General features: G+C 40.4%; 1 protein-coding gene across 1 annotated transcript in view; it reads right to left on the bottom strand.

Moving 5' to 3' along the window:
* LOC117161473 (pseudouridylate synthase RPUSD2) overlaps positions 1-17,868 on the bottom strand; it is a 175,523-nt gene that overhangs the window by 41,950 nt on the left and 115,705 nt on the right. Inside the window, 1 exon segment of the mRNA XM_033343037.2 lies at positions 13,696-13,783. Within this exon segment, the coding sequence (XP_033198928.2) occupies positions 13,696-13,783 (88 nt within the window).

Raw genomic sequence — 17,868 nt, forward strand, 5'->3', positions numbered from 1 at the left:
AGGCAGCCAGCCCATCCTCGAACATACGTCTTTACCCAATGATCAGTTAGGAACAGACTTGAGACACACCCATCACGAACCTTTCTCTACGACAGCAACATCACCAAGAGTCACTCTTGCACCAGTATTCTAAGAGTCAACGTTAACAGTATTCAGTCAGTGACCATTATATTTAACAGGATAGCCAGTGAACTAAAGACAGTTGTATTCGGAGTATTAAGTGGAACCCAGTGAACTAAAGACAGTTGTATTCGGAGTATTAAGTGGAACCCAGTGAACTTAAAGACAGTTGTATTCGGAATATCGAGTGGAATAAATAAGGTGAACTAAACCTCGCCCTGTACATTTATTATAATCCTCCACCTTGGACGCTAATAACGTTCAAGGCTCGCGATACCAACCGATCAGTTGTGCCTGACTGGTCGATAGTTAGTCGAGTGTCGCAACACATACAATATGTACATAAGAGTTTTCTACGGTAACAGTTCAAATACTCTTGTGAGCCACTATAAGTGCGTTCCACTTGCCAATTTTCTTTTACACGGGGTACTTTTCTTCGTACGTCCCATGGATAACGAAACGCAAATCCCTTGGCGATATTTCTGTCGAGTCACGAGAAATTCGATCGGTGGATGAGTCCTTTTTTTTTTATCAGGGATCATCGATGTATAATTCAGAGCAGAATTGACGGGGGTAGTCGGGGTGGATCTCTCCGAAACAATGCGGCGTGCGTAGTCGAGTGTGCGATTGCACATCGTCAAGCGTATTTCATCGATCAGGCACGGCCAGTGAATTTGTATCGAACGGCGAGTTGTCGCGATGCAAATTTCATCGCCACTCGCCGTTGTATCTGCTGTTTTATAATCCCTTGTTGGGAATTTTGTAACGTTGTAAATCGTAATTTCGAGCCAATCAACGCGAATGCTCCGATACGTTCGATTGACGGAGGAGAAATTTCGAATGGCGCCTGCTAACTTCGTTACATTACTTATGCATTACCTATATGGTAAAATAAAAACAGAATAAGTTGTTAATCGAGTTGGAGAAACATTTTTAAGCCTTTGGCGATCGCAGTGATCGCGTTCGTTCATAATAAATTTAATGAGTGAAAAAGCTTGATAATTATTAGGAAATTATTAAAGCCTTTAAGCGTTTTTATCTCATTTTAAATCGTACATTGCAAAGAATTCGTATGTATATTCGTGAATATAATAATCTTACCAATTACGCATATAAATAAATTAAATTCTTCGTTCATATATATCTACGAAAGAGTTTTAAGTAGAACGACGGGAATTTTCGACTTGAAGCAAGCAAGCAAGCAAGTTTTGTGTAAATTAACTTTAAATAAAAATAGAAATGAAAGACTGTTCGAGTGGAATAGGGGTAAATGTTTGGGTAGAGAAATATCAATAGATGGTATTGAACAGAGCGGAACGTGGATGCACTAAGCATGAATTTACCGAGCAGCGTGAAGCGTGCAAATTCACGGACGACCCATTGACCATCCAAATTGTTGATCGATAATGTCGCACGGCAAGATGTACGCAATAAGGGACAACAAAGACTCGAGTATCTGGGACTGGAATGTACTCTCCTCTAAAGCGGCTATGCAATTAACACCCTTCCAGAGGGACATTGTTAACACGCCTATCTAGATAGTTTGGGGATGATAAATGCTGAAACGTCTGAAACATCATACGCTGAACAATTTCGATGTGCCTAGTGGAGATTTACGAGGGAATTCAACATGCTCCGAGATTCGGATAATATTAATAGATAAATTGCTATCGTAGAAATACGATTGTTTGATTAATTTTATTTTTAAAAAATTGTGGTTCACTGCGATACTTATTTTTATAAACACGATCGAAGAAGCGGAAACCAAATATAGACGTTCGTTTTATCTTCTAAATGCGATAACGAATATTATAAAACATCGGTATTCGTTTCACGAAGGAAGAAACGACGCTTTAAACTGTTAAACAGCAATTAATCAAAGCTGGAAAACGTGATAGACGATTACGTAATAACGAGCTCTGTTTACCGATCGATCATAAATCTTCGTGTAGATCGCAGTCGATGTAGCTAACGACACTCTTTCAAATTATACTTCCGGAAAGGCAGCCAGCGTTTCCTGGTACCAATCAGAAATATACGCTGTTCCGTGTATCGGTTATCAGCGATCTATTCGCGGTAGTGGCAAATCGAACCCAAGAGGTGTGCGTGAGACCGCCGCGATTTTTTCCATCCTGTTCATGCAAATGCCAGTCGCGCTTTACGACTTCTAACGAACCTCATTGCCACTGCCTTCAATTTTATTCCCGATCCATCCTATCGATACTTTTATTCCTTTCGCAAACGAGAAATAAAAAAGGAAAAGGAAGAAAAAAGAAGAAACTACAAGCGTCGCCATGATGAAGCAAAAAAAAGAAAAAGAAGAAGTACAGTACGTTATTCGATTTTTTCTTATTTTGCGTGAAAATAAATTTTCTCTCGCGTATATGACTTCGCGACGAAAGAAAACGCAAAAGTTTACTCCAGGCTTTCCCGAGTTTCAAATATTCGCGCTGGTTTAACTCTTTGAGCGAGGCAATGTTTTCTTATTAATTAACCAATTAATTAATTTAAGTCACTAGTAACGTATTAGAACTATCCAGTTTTTCGTATTGAAAATCGAAGTACACATTGCTGTATAGTCGAGGCAAAACGTAACTGGCGATGCTATTCGATTGCACCGGCTAATGGAAAATTTTCCGACCCGGTTGCAAGAATGTATTAAGTGAGGTCACTTGGAAAATGTCGTGTTTGGAAATAATCGAACAATTAGGAAATTGCATTAGGTAATTATTTTTTAAACAACTACGTGTTTCCAGATAGATCTTGATCACACGTTGATAAAATCTATTCGATCGATTATTGGAAATAACGTATAAAGAATGTTGGCATTTCCATCTCTTAGAGGTACTCAAATCTTTTCGCACTCTAGAAGATTGGCATCTCGGAACCATTTGATTTAGAGAAAAATTCAAGCGAATGTCTGCGATCGTTTCTGAGGAAAAAATTTGTAACGTTTCACGCGTATAAAATTCTACAGAGGAAGTACTTGTAAATATTAGGTTGCTCGAAAAGTGTCTTTCTTTCGCAAACGTGTTTTTTTACAACAGTGCAAGCTTCATACAAACGTGGAACCAAGTCTGTGAAATGTCGCGGTGTTTATCTCAAAAGAACAAGATGGATCGTATGTAATTCGACAAAATAATATAAAACAAAAAACATTGTGCGTCTATTATTTCCTCATAAAACGAAAGAAACTTTTCATCCAAGTTCCAACTATATTTTATATATAGTACATTCTAACGAAAATGACATTTTAAAACATCTTCAGGATTAAGGAGCAGAAGATACTCCGAGTGGAATGAAAGAATACCGAATGGTTGAGGAAGTTTTCACGAGTCGATCCATTGAGCACCGATAATCAAACGATCGTCTAAATAATATGCGTCGCAAACAAGTTTTCAGGGATATTCGACTACGGTGGAATATTCAACCTCTCGACCAAACGAGAATAATCGTCCACGTCTGCGAAATTCATGGACCGACCGCGAGAGATATCGTTAAATATTTGTGTCGGTCGTTATCGAGACGCCGGCGAATGCACCTTCGCCTGACCCTCCAATCATGCCTCGTGGATATGGAAATTCGGTATTTTTCGTTTACCCGTTAACTCTCTCTCCCTCTCTCGTTCCTGTAACACGAACGATCGTAGTTTGCTTGGAGGGTGAGGCTGAAACGCAACGTCATTTGCATTTCGCGTAAATAACACGGACACGCCGTATGAAATCTCCATCCTTGCGGATGTTTCGAATTTTCAATTTGTTCTGATTTTTCCCTTCCTTGCATGTTTAATGGAAGGTTAATTGCAAAGTGGTTAAAAGATCGAGGATGTAAAACGCAGAATAAATGTTCGTTTCACCGATCTAAATTGTTTCTCTCGAGTGAAAACGATATTTACCAAATTACGATTTTTATATTTATCGAAGCAATATTTTCGATTTTGAAGAAACTCGATGACGAAACTCTTCGCGAATAATCCAGCATGGATTTCAGAAATAATTCTTTTCCCTCGCTACCCTATGAAATGTCCACTCTGAAACGCATTTTTTCCTACGTTCACACCAATCCACTCGACTTCACTGTCTCTCGTACTGTATTATTCGTCTCTTATTTGTCAGCTTAACCCCTTAACCTACGATTTACGTTCGAGAATTTTCGAAAACGTAACAAGCTATTATATATTATATCATACAGGGTAGTTGGTAACTGGTGGTACAAGCGGAAAGGGGGTGATTCTACGCGAAAAAAGAAGTCGAAAATACAGAAGAAAAATTTTTCGTTCGAGGCTTTGTTTTCGAGAAAATCGACTTTGAATTTTCGCTCGGTACGCGTGCAGTACGTTATAACGGATCTCACTGTAGATCGTTGTCTCGATGGAAAAATTAAAAAAAAAAATTTTTTGTTTTATATTTTCGACTTCTTTTTTCGCGTAGAATCACCCCCTTTCCGCTTGTACCACCAGTTACCAACCATCCTGTATATTATATTTGGCCCGATCATCGTACTACGGACTGTGCCCGTAATATTTACCTCTGGCTCGATCATCGTATTACGGACTATGCCCGTAGTTGTAGGTTAAATATAGGATTATACAGCGGTGTAAGCGTTATCGCGCGAGAGAACACGGAGGAGAGAGCGCGGAACAATCTTTATCGGATCGCCACCGCCGACCAGATGATATCTCCTAAACTGAACTTGGAGGGAACTCTTCGTGCATTCATGCGCCGTATCTAGTCGTGTAATGAGTTCGATCCTGTCGTAAAACTCACGAATAAACGAGCATTCGCGAAACCAAGCTGCGGGCAAAGTGAATTTAAGGGTATACAGGTTTCTTTCTTTTTCTGCCTTCAAGCATCGCTAGATAGATCGCACTATTTTGCAACTTCATGCCTTTAGAGCAAAAGAGTTTTACGGGTTTACGCGTCTCTTACGAAATAATCTGGCAAAACGAAGGCAGTTGTTCGTAGGACGCTGTGTTAATTAATTTCAGTCAAATTTTAAACGTATTTCGCAAATATTCGCAAAAATTTATTTTCTAGATTATAATTTTAATTAATAGTTTTGGAAATTAGTATACAATTGTTAAAAGGTAAAGATATAATCGATGGGAGATATGGATAGTAGAAATATTTTGAAATAAACACGAGGAAATTGAATTATATTGATATTGATTTAGCAGAGTGGCTCTTAAGTAGAAAATCCCAGTATGCGATCAGACAGAATCACAGTGGTTTTCAATAGAGAGTATCGATTATTCAACGCAATTTGTTCAACCAATATTCTCGTAGAAAATAGAAGTAGCTCGTGAAAACCGTTATCATTTTCAAATCACAAACTTGTACTATTCCCAACGAGCCACATTTTACCATGCGCTGTATTTCCCCAGCCGAAAAACCAAAGCCAAGCGACTGGTCAAACACGATGGAATTTAAACATATGCAGGCGGGTTTAGCTAGTCAAATTACGCGCATTTATCCGTCGTACATTCGAAATTTCGAAAAATAAAACTATTAAAAAAAATTAAAAACTCGAGAATAAAAGTAGGAGAATAATAAAGATGATAAAACAGCAGAATCGCATTAGGAACACACGCATATATGTAAAATGAAAAATCATCGCAACAATGTTTCGTTATCTATCGTCAATTAGAGGACGCGAAACGATCAAATAAAATTATTTACAACGAGAAATATTTCAGAAATGGATCCAGTTTGCGTTTCGCTGACCGACCACGAAAGAAAAAATGACAACGTAAAATGTTTTAAAAGTAAATATAAGAAGATGGAGGTGCAATCATCCAGCGTATTTCAACGTTGAATTATCAGTCGCGAGTCAGTGAGAATCAGCAGATACGTTGGCGAATCAGGCGAGCATCATTAATATTCTCACGCGTTATCGAGGAATCGCGAGGAAGAGTGGAGAGAACGCTTTCTCGCAACGTATCATTACTAGCACGCTAAATCGCGGCTCTGTATCTATCTACGGTGTCTTGTACACCCCCTGCCACCCTCCGCAGCCCGTAATCTTATCTCACTGCGAATTATACACGGCAGACAGAAGCCTGGAATTTACTGGCGGACGTGGATAGATCGAGATTACAAGCGAACTCGCGTGCGTCTCGGCGATGATCCGCGTGACAGCGCGATGGGCCCACCCGGGGAATCCCGTTAATGAGACATTTTCTCAAGATCTAATGGAAGATCGAAATGGCGGCCAACGTAGATATCACGCGCTACGTCTTTCCACTGAAAATTTCAACGTTATCGTCAAAATGTTCTCGATACTCTTCGCTGCAATTTCTATCTGGCGAATATTTTTATTGTAATAGAACGGAAAGAGAAGAAAGGAAAATAGAAGCGAACACGCAAGAAAAAGGAACGAGTTTCGACACAGTAATTTTGCTTTGCAGCGCGACGAATCGAGTCACGTCAAAGGCAAGAAGTAGGAAATCGTCTGGCATGTAAAACCAGGCCGCAAAGTCGCGGATCGTCTCCGGTCGCCCGAGGAGAACTTGATTCGTCGAACGAAGAAGACGATAATGATCGTCGCGATAGTCAGAGTTCCCGGGAGTACAGTAACAACCGGAGAGAGAAAGAGATTAAGAAACGACGGGGGTGGTTGGAGAAATATTTTTCCTCGATTCGAAAGTCGTTTGAGACTCAAAGCCAACCAAGAAAAAAATATTGCCAACGGGGGAGCGAAGCAAACACGGAAGGGTTGAAAACGCGAATTCGCGAGTTTATTCCATTGGCTGTTTCGTAAATTACCTATCGATTTTAGGTTAATTTTTCCTTGGAAATTTTAGTTGAAAATTTCTTTCTTGTATCAGCGATGGAAAATAATTTTAGCGAATTTAAAATAACGAAATAAAAAATATGATGACTCGACAAGTATTTGATAGTTTTAGATTTATATTTAATAGCAACGACGATGAATATTTAACAAGAAGGTTACTGTACTGAAATTTTATGGTTGATAGTTTCCGCGTTAGAGACGAAAATCGATTTTGATAAGTTTAAAATTATAAGACAAGAAGTACGTTGACCGTATTCGTTAAGAGGATGGATGTTTCAAAATTTTAGTTCCTGAAATATACGTCGTCTTTACAAAATGTATTTTGGCTAGGGTTGTATGTACAATGAACCAAGCTTCGAGAGATACCCTGTATATCTACAACCAGGAGCTTCTTGTCACAGTTTTTACGATGTGTGACAGGCCCTCGCCTACCTGTCCTACTTTAATAACAAGAAAAGGTTGAAAGAAAGAGTTTCTCTACATCGTTGTACTCCAGTGACAGAGCCAGTAATAATGGCTAGGGGTTCTTCCCACAGAACAGGCGAAAAGATACTTTAAAGTCACGGTTTTCAGGCACGACTGCGTACAGTAATATATCAAGTACATCGAGCGTGTTTGATCGGTACACCGATTACTTGCTTGATAAAACTAAAAACTTTGTAAAAAGCTTTGTCGACGAGTTTGACTTCCGAGAGTCTTCCTCGATACGATAATAGAAATAAGAAACATTTAAAAGCGAAAGAGAATACCATCCTTAGGGAGACACAACTTCTAACCACCGCGAAGATCTTATAAAACAATCCACGAAATAATTTATCTCGCGTCGGAAACGATCAACATCGCCGTAATACGTACTACATATAAATACCATAACCACGATGAAGGCGAATCTGTTCTCCAGCGGCTTTCCAGCGCGAGAGAAAAAAAAAAGAAGAAAAAGAGAAACGAGGAGGGAAACGGGTCTTAAGACGGCGAGATCTTCGCGAGCCAATAAAACCGTTTTGCCTCGGCTTCTCAAGATTCTGGAAACAGCCTATGAGGCAAAAGAATAGCATTTCTGTAACCGGTATATACGAAGATAGAAGGACGAAAGAAGACCCGGAACATTCACAGAGACACAAAAATACAACGTTCTACAGCCACCTGCTAACTCGAAACCTTCTTCGATCTTCCGGAAATGAAGAAGACTTCGTCGAACGAAGAAGATTTTCTAAAAGGAGTGGAGAGGCCAAAAAGGCAGGGTGGAAGGGAGGAAACAGAGTAGAGGGGAAGAGAAGGAGTTATAGAGGGTGGAGAGGAAGAGGAAGATAGCCGAAGTATACCGTGAGCCAAGGATTGCTCTAGCCAATAGCGTACTCTTGGCTCCTCCAACCGAGAGATAGGATCGGATCTAGATTTGAATCACGTAGAAGCTCCACCCCTCTATCTTCGTTGTATACACGGGTATCAGCGATGTCGGGCTGATCGTTTCGCTATGACCCCCGAGTGGCGCGAACGTTGCATCAACGTAGCTCGGGTAACGGTCCCTTAGATGTGATTCAGGTCCGAAGGTTCGATACGACCCAGGGGTCGGATTTAATTGTCGCGAGAATCTTGCTTGGCCAACTCCGTGGTCTCGTAGTTTGTTTGCTTGGTTTGTCGGTGTTTTACAAATGCAGAGACCAGTCTTTGTTCGTTCGTTTGTCGGGGTTTAACGATGAAAATTGAGACGGATTACCGGAGACGATACGGTTAATGGGGAAACGAATAAATTCGATGATCCGAGCGTATTTGGGGTCGTTTCGAGGTTAAAGAGCTGCACTGAAATTTGATACGAGGATGGAAATTAAGATGGATTATTCGATATCGACGATTATTTGGAAAAAGAAGATGAATTCGATAAACTTCAGAGTTACTTTAGAATGGGAGACTCGTGTTTCTGTTTGATTTGGCTATCGACGAATCGAAACTCCGTAGCCAAGAGTATACGGAGCGCAACGAAAGCGTATACAGGGAAGACAGAGAGATGGAACGGAATACTCGTTGGGAATATTGGTTGGCCGTGTCACAAGTCTCCGGTAATGGAATGCGTTTCTCGCGTTAAGGGGACGTCCATCGAGAATCGGAGGAGAAGCACGCCGGTGGGCGTGTGTCTTTCGAGTGGCATTAATAGGTCTTTGTTTCGTTGGAGGAGGAACTGGAGGATGCTCCGGCAGCACGTCGTCAGCCGTGCGAGTCTATTATTCGAATGTGGAGCAGATATCGGTTGTCGATATGCCAGTAGGTCTAAATATTCGATCGATTCTCTCGTCTACCTTCTCTTCTCTTCGTTTCCCTTCGTCTTCGCGATCCTTCCCCCTCTTTCCTCTCTTTGCTCTAGTCAGCTCTCTGTGTTCTCTCAGACACTCGAATCCTTACGTGCCTTCGCGCACACCACCCTTTCCTTTTCACTCCGCCACGACTAACGCTGTTCCCGTTATCGTGAATTCGCCACTGAAACTCGCTATAACGAACCGAACAGGCAATCGATAGACATCGAACGCGACCAACGTGGTCTCGCCACCAACTTGCACCGATTTCCCGCGGAATTGCTCGCCAAATCGCGTTCTCAATGGCAGGAATAAGACTGAATACGTTCCACAGTTACTTCATGAAAATACGCAGAATTCGAAGAAAATATATCTTTCACTATGCTTTTGTTTATATGAAAACAGCTTTACTTGTTTTGGTTTGTATTTAAAGCTTGCCCTTGAGATCCAACGTTGATACAGAAGTGGTATAACCTTGGTAAAATCAGCCAAAAGTCAAAGTACTTTTTCAGTTGTGTCCATAAAGATACGAATTTATCGGAAATATCCGCGGACTATTATATCCGCAAACTCGACGGCGAAAAATCGATCAGTTTTGAAAACGAGATGTATTTATACGAAAAAAGGAAAAATTCGTTTGCTACTTTGCAATCTCTTTAATGGAAACATCGCGATGGAAACAAGTATTCTTCTAGAGACGATCGATATTGGAAAACGCAAAGATTTATCGGTCCTTTTTGAGTAAAAGACCGACAAGAAGTCTGAGAAAGTTTGTGGAACTTTGGTTCTAAGTGGTGGCACAACTTATCCTTCCAGAAGGTAGAAAGAAGATTAAAGGATTTCTCAGAAAGCAAGATAGTAGCAGGAATATTTAGCTACTCGAATCCATCTTTGATGTATTTTATAACTGAAATTTGGTTGCTTGGCATGAAACTTTAAAACTCTATTTCGTAACGTCCATTACTCGAAAACGTTCTAACGAAAAAGAATCGTGGTAGGTCCAATTACTAAAGATATCCTGTATAATAGCGTAAGAACTCGTTAAACGCAAGAAAGTCTCCTTCGGAAGGTTAATACCGTTTTAATGAATAAAATATCGCAAGCTCTTCCAATATTATCTACGTTCTCCGTTACTTCTCTGATACATTGGACGTAAGATATACGGCTGTTTCAAGAGAAACAGGCAATTTAGATTTCCCGAAGAAATCGTCGAAGAAACCACGATATGCCTTAAACGGCTTCGTAAGAACATCCTTGCAACTCTATTATCGTACATATGTATATTCGGCGGTTCTATCTCTGAAAAGAGATCGTTATTAACAAGAATCTTCGTCTTCGCCTCGTTTATCTTCTTCGGAGGATACGAATATCGAGAGAGCCCCAGGAATCGTATTTTCTGTCGAGATTGAGGTTGACTGATCGAAGGACGACTGGATGAATTTGTAATAAAAAAGTATAATGTATAAGTTTATGCTGATTCAGATCCTTACTCTCTTAGCGTTACTAGACAATGGAACGATAGGAAGCACGTTCATATATTTATAGCAAAAGGACATTACCAAAAAAGTTAATCTTATAGCTTCGGCTAGAGGCTACAAGGAACATAAATAGAAATCCGCTTATTAGTTCCAAAACATAATGTATATTCAAGGGTACAATAATATGCTCCGCTCCTTATTTAGAATATTTCTGCGTAATAGCAGTCTCCAGGTTATATATATAAATAAATAAAGACGTAGAGTTTCTCTTAAAGTAGTTACTTCAACATTTTCGACATTCCTTTCGCTCCTTCTCACAACGTTCTTCGTTATCGACGAGTAAACGTTATTTCCACTAATGAGCATAGCCATAGCTGCCTATCAGTGTTCGTCTATCAAACGATTCCCGTGGAACGTCGATAATGCGGCACGTTGGCTGGAAACACAGAGGCAGCCATCGCCGCGAGCAACTACTTTAATTACCGAACGTATTGACACTCGATAAATCGACTTCGTCGACTCGTTCCAGCGATTCCGGCTGCAGATTCGTTTACAGTCCACGATCCATACCTATACACCTATTTCTGCTTAATAAACTCTCGATAAACGGCCTCGTGCGGTGAAATCGATTGATTAGTCGCGTGTCTAACCGAGACAGTAGCTGTAACCGGCTTTTTAATTAACGTTCGTCAGTATCGTTGAAAGAACGTCGTCGGTTTCTTGCAAAGAGTTTATTGTTGCTGCCACTCGATAAGGGAAGTACACTTTCGTTTAATTGTAAAGTTCACCGACTAACGAAAGAGGAAACCTTTGTTTACCCTATGGCCATTGTTGCCCGGTTAAATGGCCACGAGTTGTCGCGATCATCTTTTACAATTGCTCGCTCGGAGCAATGCTTGACATTATTTACGATCCACATTCACGATAATCAAATTACTAACGAGTTACTGAACTTTAAATTTCCAGCGAATCGTCGAATTTTATAGACACGTTGTAAAAGTGCGAGGCAACGTTCAACAAACTCCCGAACGTTTTAAGAACGAATAACGATGTTACGAATAGCGTTTTTATATATGAATTTTGTAAAATACTCCGCTATGTCTCACTCGCTCTACCCGTTTCTCACTCTCTGTCTCTCAACATATTTACGACAAAACGAGTCAACGTAGGATAACAGCGGTTAGTTCGTACAAGGTCCTCTCTCTCTCTCCGGCTAATTAGTCCCGCTTGGTTCTCAGACGGTGGCTATTTAAACGGACAATACGATAAACCGTGGAAAGGAATAAATTACAAGCTCTAATAGCTGCCAGAGTGTCAGAGATTTCAGCTGCTCACGGGACATCTAATCCTGCTACCATCCTAAAAGTCATCCATACTTTCGACTACAGCCTCGAGTATCGGTTTCGCCAGAACTCCTCGTCTCTTCGTTCTTCGCGATATCGCAAAGCGAAAGGGGGTAACTTTCCGATCCTCCTGCACGAACGCCGTGTGCAAAGCTCTTTGAATTAATTCGCGTTTCCCGCTAACGACCAACGAAGAATCGCTCGAATAAACAAAACTATCAAAGATTCCTCGATAATCTGGCGTTTTAACGACGCTGTCACAACGATAGAAAATACGAAACCTGCTAAATACGATGTTATTTCCATCCCTTTTTATCTTTCATCGGAAAAGAAAGGATTGGAAAAGCGACGAAAAAGAGGGAACGATACGCGTTAATCGCTTCATCTGCATTCCCGACGACCTTACAACGGTAACTGCAGCCTTTACCGACTCTCTCTCTGTTCGCCAGGTAATCGCGGATAATCCCGCGAATGGCTATGATTCGAACAATGATCCCGACTGCTGCCTCTCGTTTCCCGGCACCAGCGGGTTGGTCGACGTGGTTCGCAATGCCAACGAAATCGAATAGCACGAAGGGGAAGAGGGTCGAGGGGAAAAGCTCTTTCGGTGTTTTCGTTTTCATCGACCCTGCCCGGGATCGAGCTATCTCATGCCTGCAAGCTTCGCGACGTTATACGTCGTGGCGCTACGCGTGGAATGGTATATCCAACACGGCATACTGTCATTTTTAAATATCTGACAAACGAATATCTGTCAAATGGCTATAGGCTATCTCGCTCGCTCACGCACTGTGCGTCAATCGTCTTCGCTGACGATCGATTCGATATTTCGTTGCAATTGTTTAAAAGAATTTGTCTCTTCTGACCACTTGTTGGATCAAACGACGAATTATCGAGGAAATACCCTTGTATTGATCCAACAAACTGCACCAATCCCCAGATACACGTCATACAGCCAATCGATTGTATATTCTCACGATCCGTTGTACGATCGAAACGCGCGTTTACCGATAAAATAGAGTTACCGATTCACACGCATCGTCTAATTGTCAATCTATGTCTAATTGACCGCCAGCGATGCTGTTGATCGACGATCGACCGTCATAAATCCGTGCGTTAACTGTTAATTGCTGATACATGTAACGTCTAATGGCTCCCCGAAGGGACACACTCACACGCCACGCAGTTTTCACGAAGCAATTTATCGGATAATATCGGTTCGCTCGTGAATTAACCGAAATATGATATTCTCCAAAATAATTTAATTTTTGCTTTAGTTAACCCTTAGTTAACATTCGATACATTCGAGCAAATTTTTTATTACTGCAAACGGATATTCCAAAACATAATTATTCTTTTAATCTGCAACGACCGCAGTCGTCTTTTTGGAAACATCATAGCTACGCTACAAAAACTTGCAACTACTTTTCCAATTGCACCTCCGTCCGTGTCATCTACCGATTTCCAAAATTAATGCCGCAAATATCGACGATAATTAGTATCCTTCGCCTCGATCAAATTTTCTAAAAAAAAAATTCCGAACCAGGTTCGTTTCAAAAGATAGGCTTTTCAGAATTCTTATTTGAAATTCCCGTGGAATACGTAGTACGTAATTCGAAACTCGTTAACGATAGTGTATACCGGGGTTAAAGATAAAACGGAGGGCATACTGACCGTTCTCCACGTAATAACTGGTTTCATTGTACCGTTCGTCTGTGAATCCTGGCCTCTTCGCTTTCAAAGCTTTCGTTTCCAATTTCGCCTGCAAGAAAGAACGTAGATAAGTGAACCGTATACCTCGTGATCGGTGCCTGACACATGGCCACCGGAAACTCGAGCCAGAGAAAATGAACGAGGATCGAAGGGGCAGAGGATCGTTCGAGCTCCCACCCAGGGAGCGTTCCATCTTTTAGCAATGGTTAATTTTCGGGGCGGACTTTGGGCAAAGGTGATCGTGGCGTTCGTTTCTGGAAAGAAGTCTTCGAGGTGATCGGTTTCAAGGTGTCGGAATAACGAATAATTTGAAGGAAATTGGATTGGATAATTTGACGTTTTAAGTATAATATCGCTGAAAGATATTCACACGCTTGCTCCCTTTTTTCACAATATTTAATTACAATCGAGAAGACTAAGAAAAGTAGCAAGAGCATAATACCATAAAATTTATCCATCGAAAGAAACTTCTTAAACTATTTCCGACCTAAATACACTCTTTTCGAATTGTAAAAATTTCCCGATATCGATAAAAATTTACTGAATCGAGTTTTGTGCTAAAAAAAGAAGATTTTTCTTTAAGCCGAACGAAAGCACAATTAGATGGGGTAGCTTGAAAAGTCCGTGGCGGAGTTCATAACGTATTCGTTGTCATAAATTCTTCTATCTGGAACAAAATGAGAAGAAGAAGAAGAAGATCCGTAGAAAATGAACAAGAATTTGGAAATTGTGAACGAAAGGGCGAAAATATTGGAGCGTCCATCGAAGATAAGACAGTGTAATAATTTGCAGCGGGATTTATCAACCGCAGTTAGTCGTTCAGTAGATAGTGACCGATGTGGTCAGACATCGAGTCCGCGTTCTAGCGGCTTTTGGTACTTAACACGGTAAATAGAATACAACAGATAGAAACGATATAAGAATATCGTAATATGATAAAATTTAACTTTAAAAGTTAAAATACGCGACAATAAAATTAGCATTTGAAAATTTCAAACATCAGTTTTGTCGTTTAAGAAGCTTCTTTTTATCCTCAGCTCGTTTAATTTTCATGCTATGGATTAGGTAGAGAAGGATTTTGCAAAATTCTAGTAATAATATTTAAAACCCGCGGGCGCGTTAACAGATATAATTTTAAAACAAATAATTTAAATTTGATAACCTTCTTCGGCTATTTTCACAAGAACATGACATACATGTAGATAATATTACGTACTTGTGATAATTATTTTGACATTAATTCGTACATTTGAATAACTTTCGACGAACGTTGTTCATGCATTATTAATACAAATCGTCCAAAGTGTTTACATAATTGTGAGCGGTAGTGTATGTATATTAATCATACAGCATCAATGCTAATTATCGCGTAAAATTGAGGATAAAATTGCAAACCGAAGGAAACGAGGTTAAATATCGGTAGCAAACGTACGGAAGAATTTATTACGTTTAAAAGGTATGAAAACAGGACACAATGGAAAACTAAAAATGCGATACGACGTAATGTAATACAATTTGAACTCGAAATGCCAAACAATCGAGCGCTATAAACGAGCGAAATTTCGCTAAAACGAAACATCTCCTCTGTCTCTACCGCGGAAAAACCAAAAAAAAAAGAGAAAAAATCGAAAAACACGGGAAAAAACAAACGAAGACAAACACGGAGGATCGTGACGCGTCGCGACCATTTCCGGCTCGAAGCTGCGGTCTGACAAACCCGAGCAGAACGGAACAATCTTCCCTTTGTTTCGCGTGAACCAAGCAAAGCGGCGTTGTGTTCCAGCGCGCGGCCAGCCTTCAATTATAGCAGCCGAGTTGCGCCGCTCGGTCGGCCGAAATAAATTTACCCGTGGCCGACATTAATTCTCTCTTCGATCCCGTGCCAATAATTCTTTCATCCTCGTTGTCCCGCGGCGAAATGCTTCTATTCGTGACGGAAGCACACGATCCAACGTGACCATACTTGTTTTTTTTTTTTTTTTGTTTGTTTCTTTTAAGATTGCGCGAATGACAAAGCTTGGAGTTTAGAGGAATGGCGCGCTTCTAGCAACTTTTATCAAAGTTTATAAATAATTATAGGCTTAAGCACATTTTCTGCGTTATTTCTGTAACATTTTCAAGAAACCGCTGATCGTGCCTGGATACGTTGATCGGAATTGTTTTCGTAAAGTTGTTCACATCGATATAAAATCCATGTCACGTAAGAATAGATGTAATAACTGAATTTGTGAAAAATTCCCTCTTTCCTTTTTCCAAATTCCTTCCACGTTAGAATCACTGGAGAAATATACGTGCTGCCGTGTATTTTTTTTTTTTTTCAGGTACGATTACGCCATTTATAGGTGGAACCATTTATACCAGCGGCGAGGTCTTTTCACAAGATTCGTATCGCCGCTGTAAGACCAAAAAAAAAAAAAAAATAAAAGAAAAAGGAAAAAGACAGGAAGAAAAACAGGAAAAGGGAGAAAAATGGACTCGAGAAGAATTGTAAGAGGTATTTTTGAAATTTACCATTCAGCCGGGTCGGTGAATTTCGCGGAATCCATTAAACGTCCAGACGAATTAATTAAAAATTTTCCCAGGACGAATTTACTTTGGGATCGTAATCCGCTTAACTGGCGCAGCTTCATTTAATAAGCATAATTAATTAACGTTTAATCGATTTCAATCTAGCTCGTGCCTCATACTTCTGACTTTCTATTAAAAAAAAAAAAAAAAAAAAGATAGAATACAGTCCTGGCATATTTTATCAAATTTTCCAGCGTCTCGTTATCCGATACATTGAAATTATCGATATCGAAGCAAACTTCGCTTTACATCTAAAAACATTAGTCGATTAAAAAAGCAATTTCTGCCCCATCATATACTATAAAAAACAAAGTAATAGCGCGCGTTTTATCGACGAATAAAATTGCACTTAATCTAAACGCGTCCCTCCTAGGTTGCGCTCCTAAATATCCGTTCTATTAAAATCGTTGATCACGTCGACAGCCATTACAAGGCCCGTGAAAATCATGGCTTGGCTCGTATTAATATCTGTTAATCAGCGCGATAATTAAAGGCTCGGAACGACGTCCGGATGCGCGATTTTCGCACACCCGGAACAAACGGCGCATTACGTTAATGGATCCTAATATTCGAGAGCCTGTGTGCTCTCGACAACGAACATCTCGCTTATACGTGTTTTAATTAAGACAATAATTAGTCGAAACATCGAGCCATGTAAATCCGATTGGTCGGTCGCGTAACACGAAATCGCGACGTGCAAACAATTCTGTTCGAGGACCGATCGATACTATTACGTCGAGTAATAGAAACAACGTAATCGAAAAGCTCTTGCATATTCCACCAATAATATCCATTGATTTCCATTGTTCGTACGTATATCATTAACATTTTCGTTATCGATCACCGCCGCGTACTTTGACTGTGAAACGACTTGTTGTTCGATCAAACGACAAAAGCATCCTATCAAATTCGCAAACGTTCGAAAAATATTAAGATTCAAAATCGTCGAAAAATTGGTCTTAAGCTTCGTACGCGGATAATCTCGGTCTCGTTGTCTCTAGTCATTTAGAATTCCATTAACAGGCGACGCAACTGTATGGTAATTCTTGATACGCTTGAAACATTGCGCAGTATGTATATCCATGCTCCCGGTTGAAACGAATTCGGCAAAGTTCTCGTCGCGGATAAACCTTAATCGAATGCCAGGTAGAGCTCGATGTCGATGTCGATGTCGATCCGATTTTTCCAAATTCTAGCCGTGTTCCAGTGTCCAGGCAACGATGATCAAACGGCACAGCTCGGCCACTTGGTCAGCGACAAATTTAATTTAACGAGCTCGTGCGACCGTGAATTAACGTTGCTCGTTCTATTTCACAGGGCACTCGTCCTGTCGTGTTAGAATCGGCCCACCGATGGTAACGTTTAAATCGCAATTAAATTTACATTAGCGGCCGGGCAGGGGTGCGAAGTTAATCAGGGCTCTGCATAATCACAGGAAACAGCGTCGGTAGATTCGATATTGACCATGCCGATGAAACGTTCGGATCAGGTCCGTTGAACAGGGCTACGATAAACGATGCTTTAATTCTTAGCTCGTTTAATATACCTGTTTGTTCTTTCAGTCAG

The sequence above is a fragment of the Bombus vancouverensis genome, chromosome 4, assembly GCF_051014615.1.
Source record: "Bombus vancouverensis nearcticus chromosome 4, iyBomVanc1_principal, whole genome shotgun sequence".
Lineage (NCBI taxonomy): Eukaryota > Metazoa > Arthropoda > Insecta > Hymenoptera > Apidae > Bombus > Bombus vancouverensis.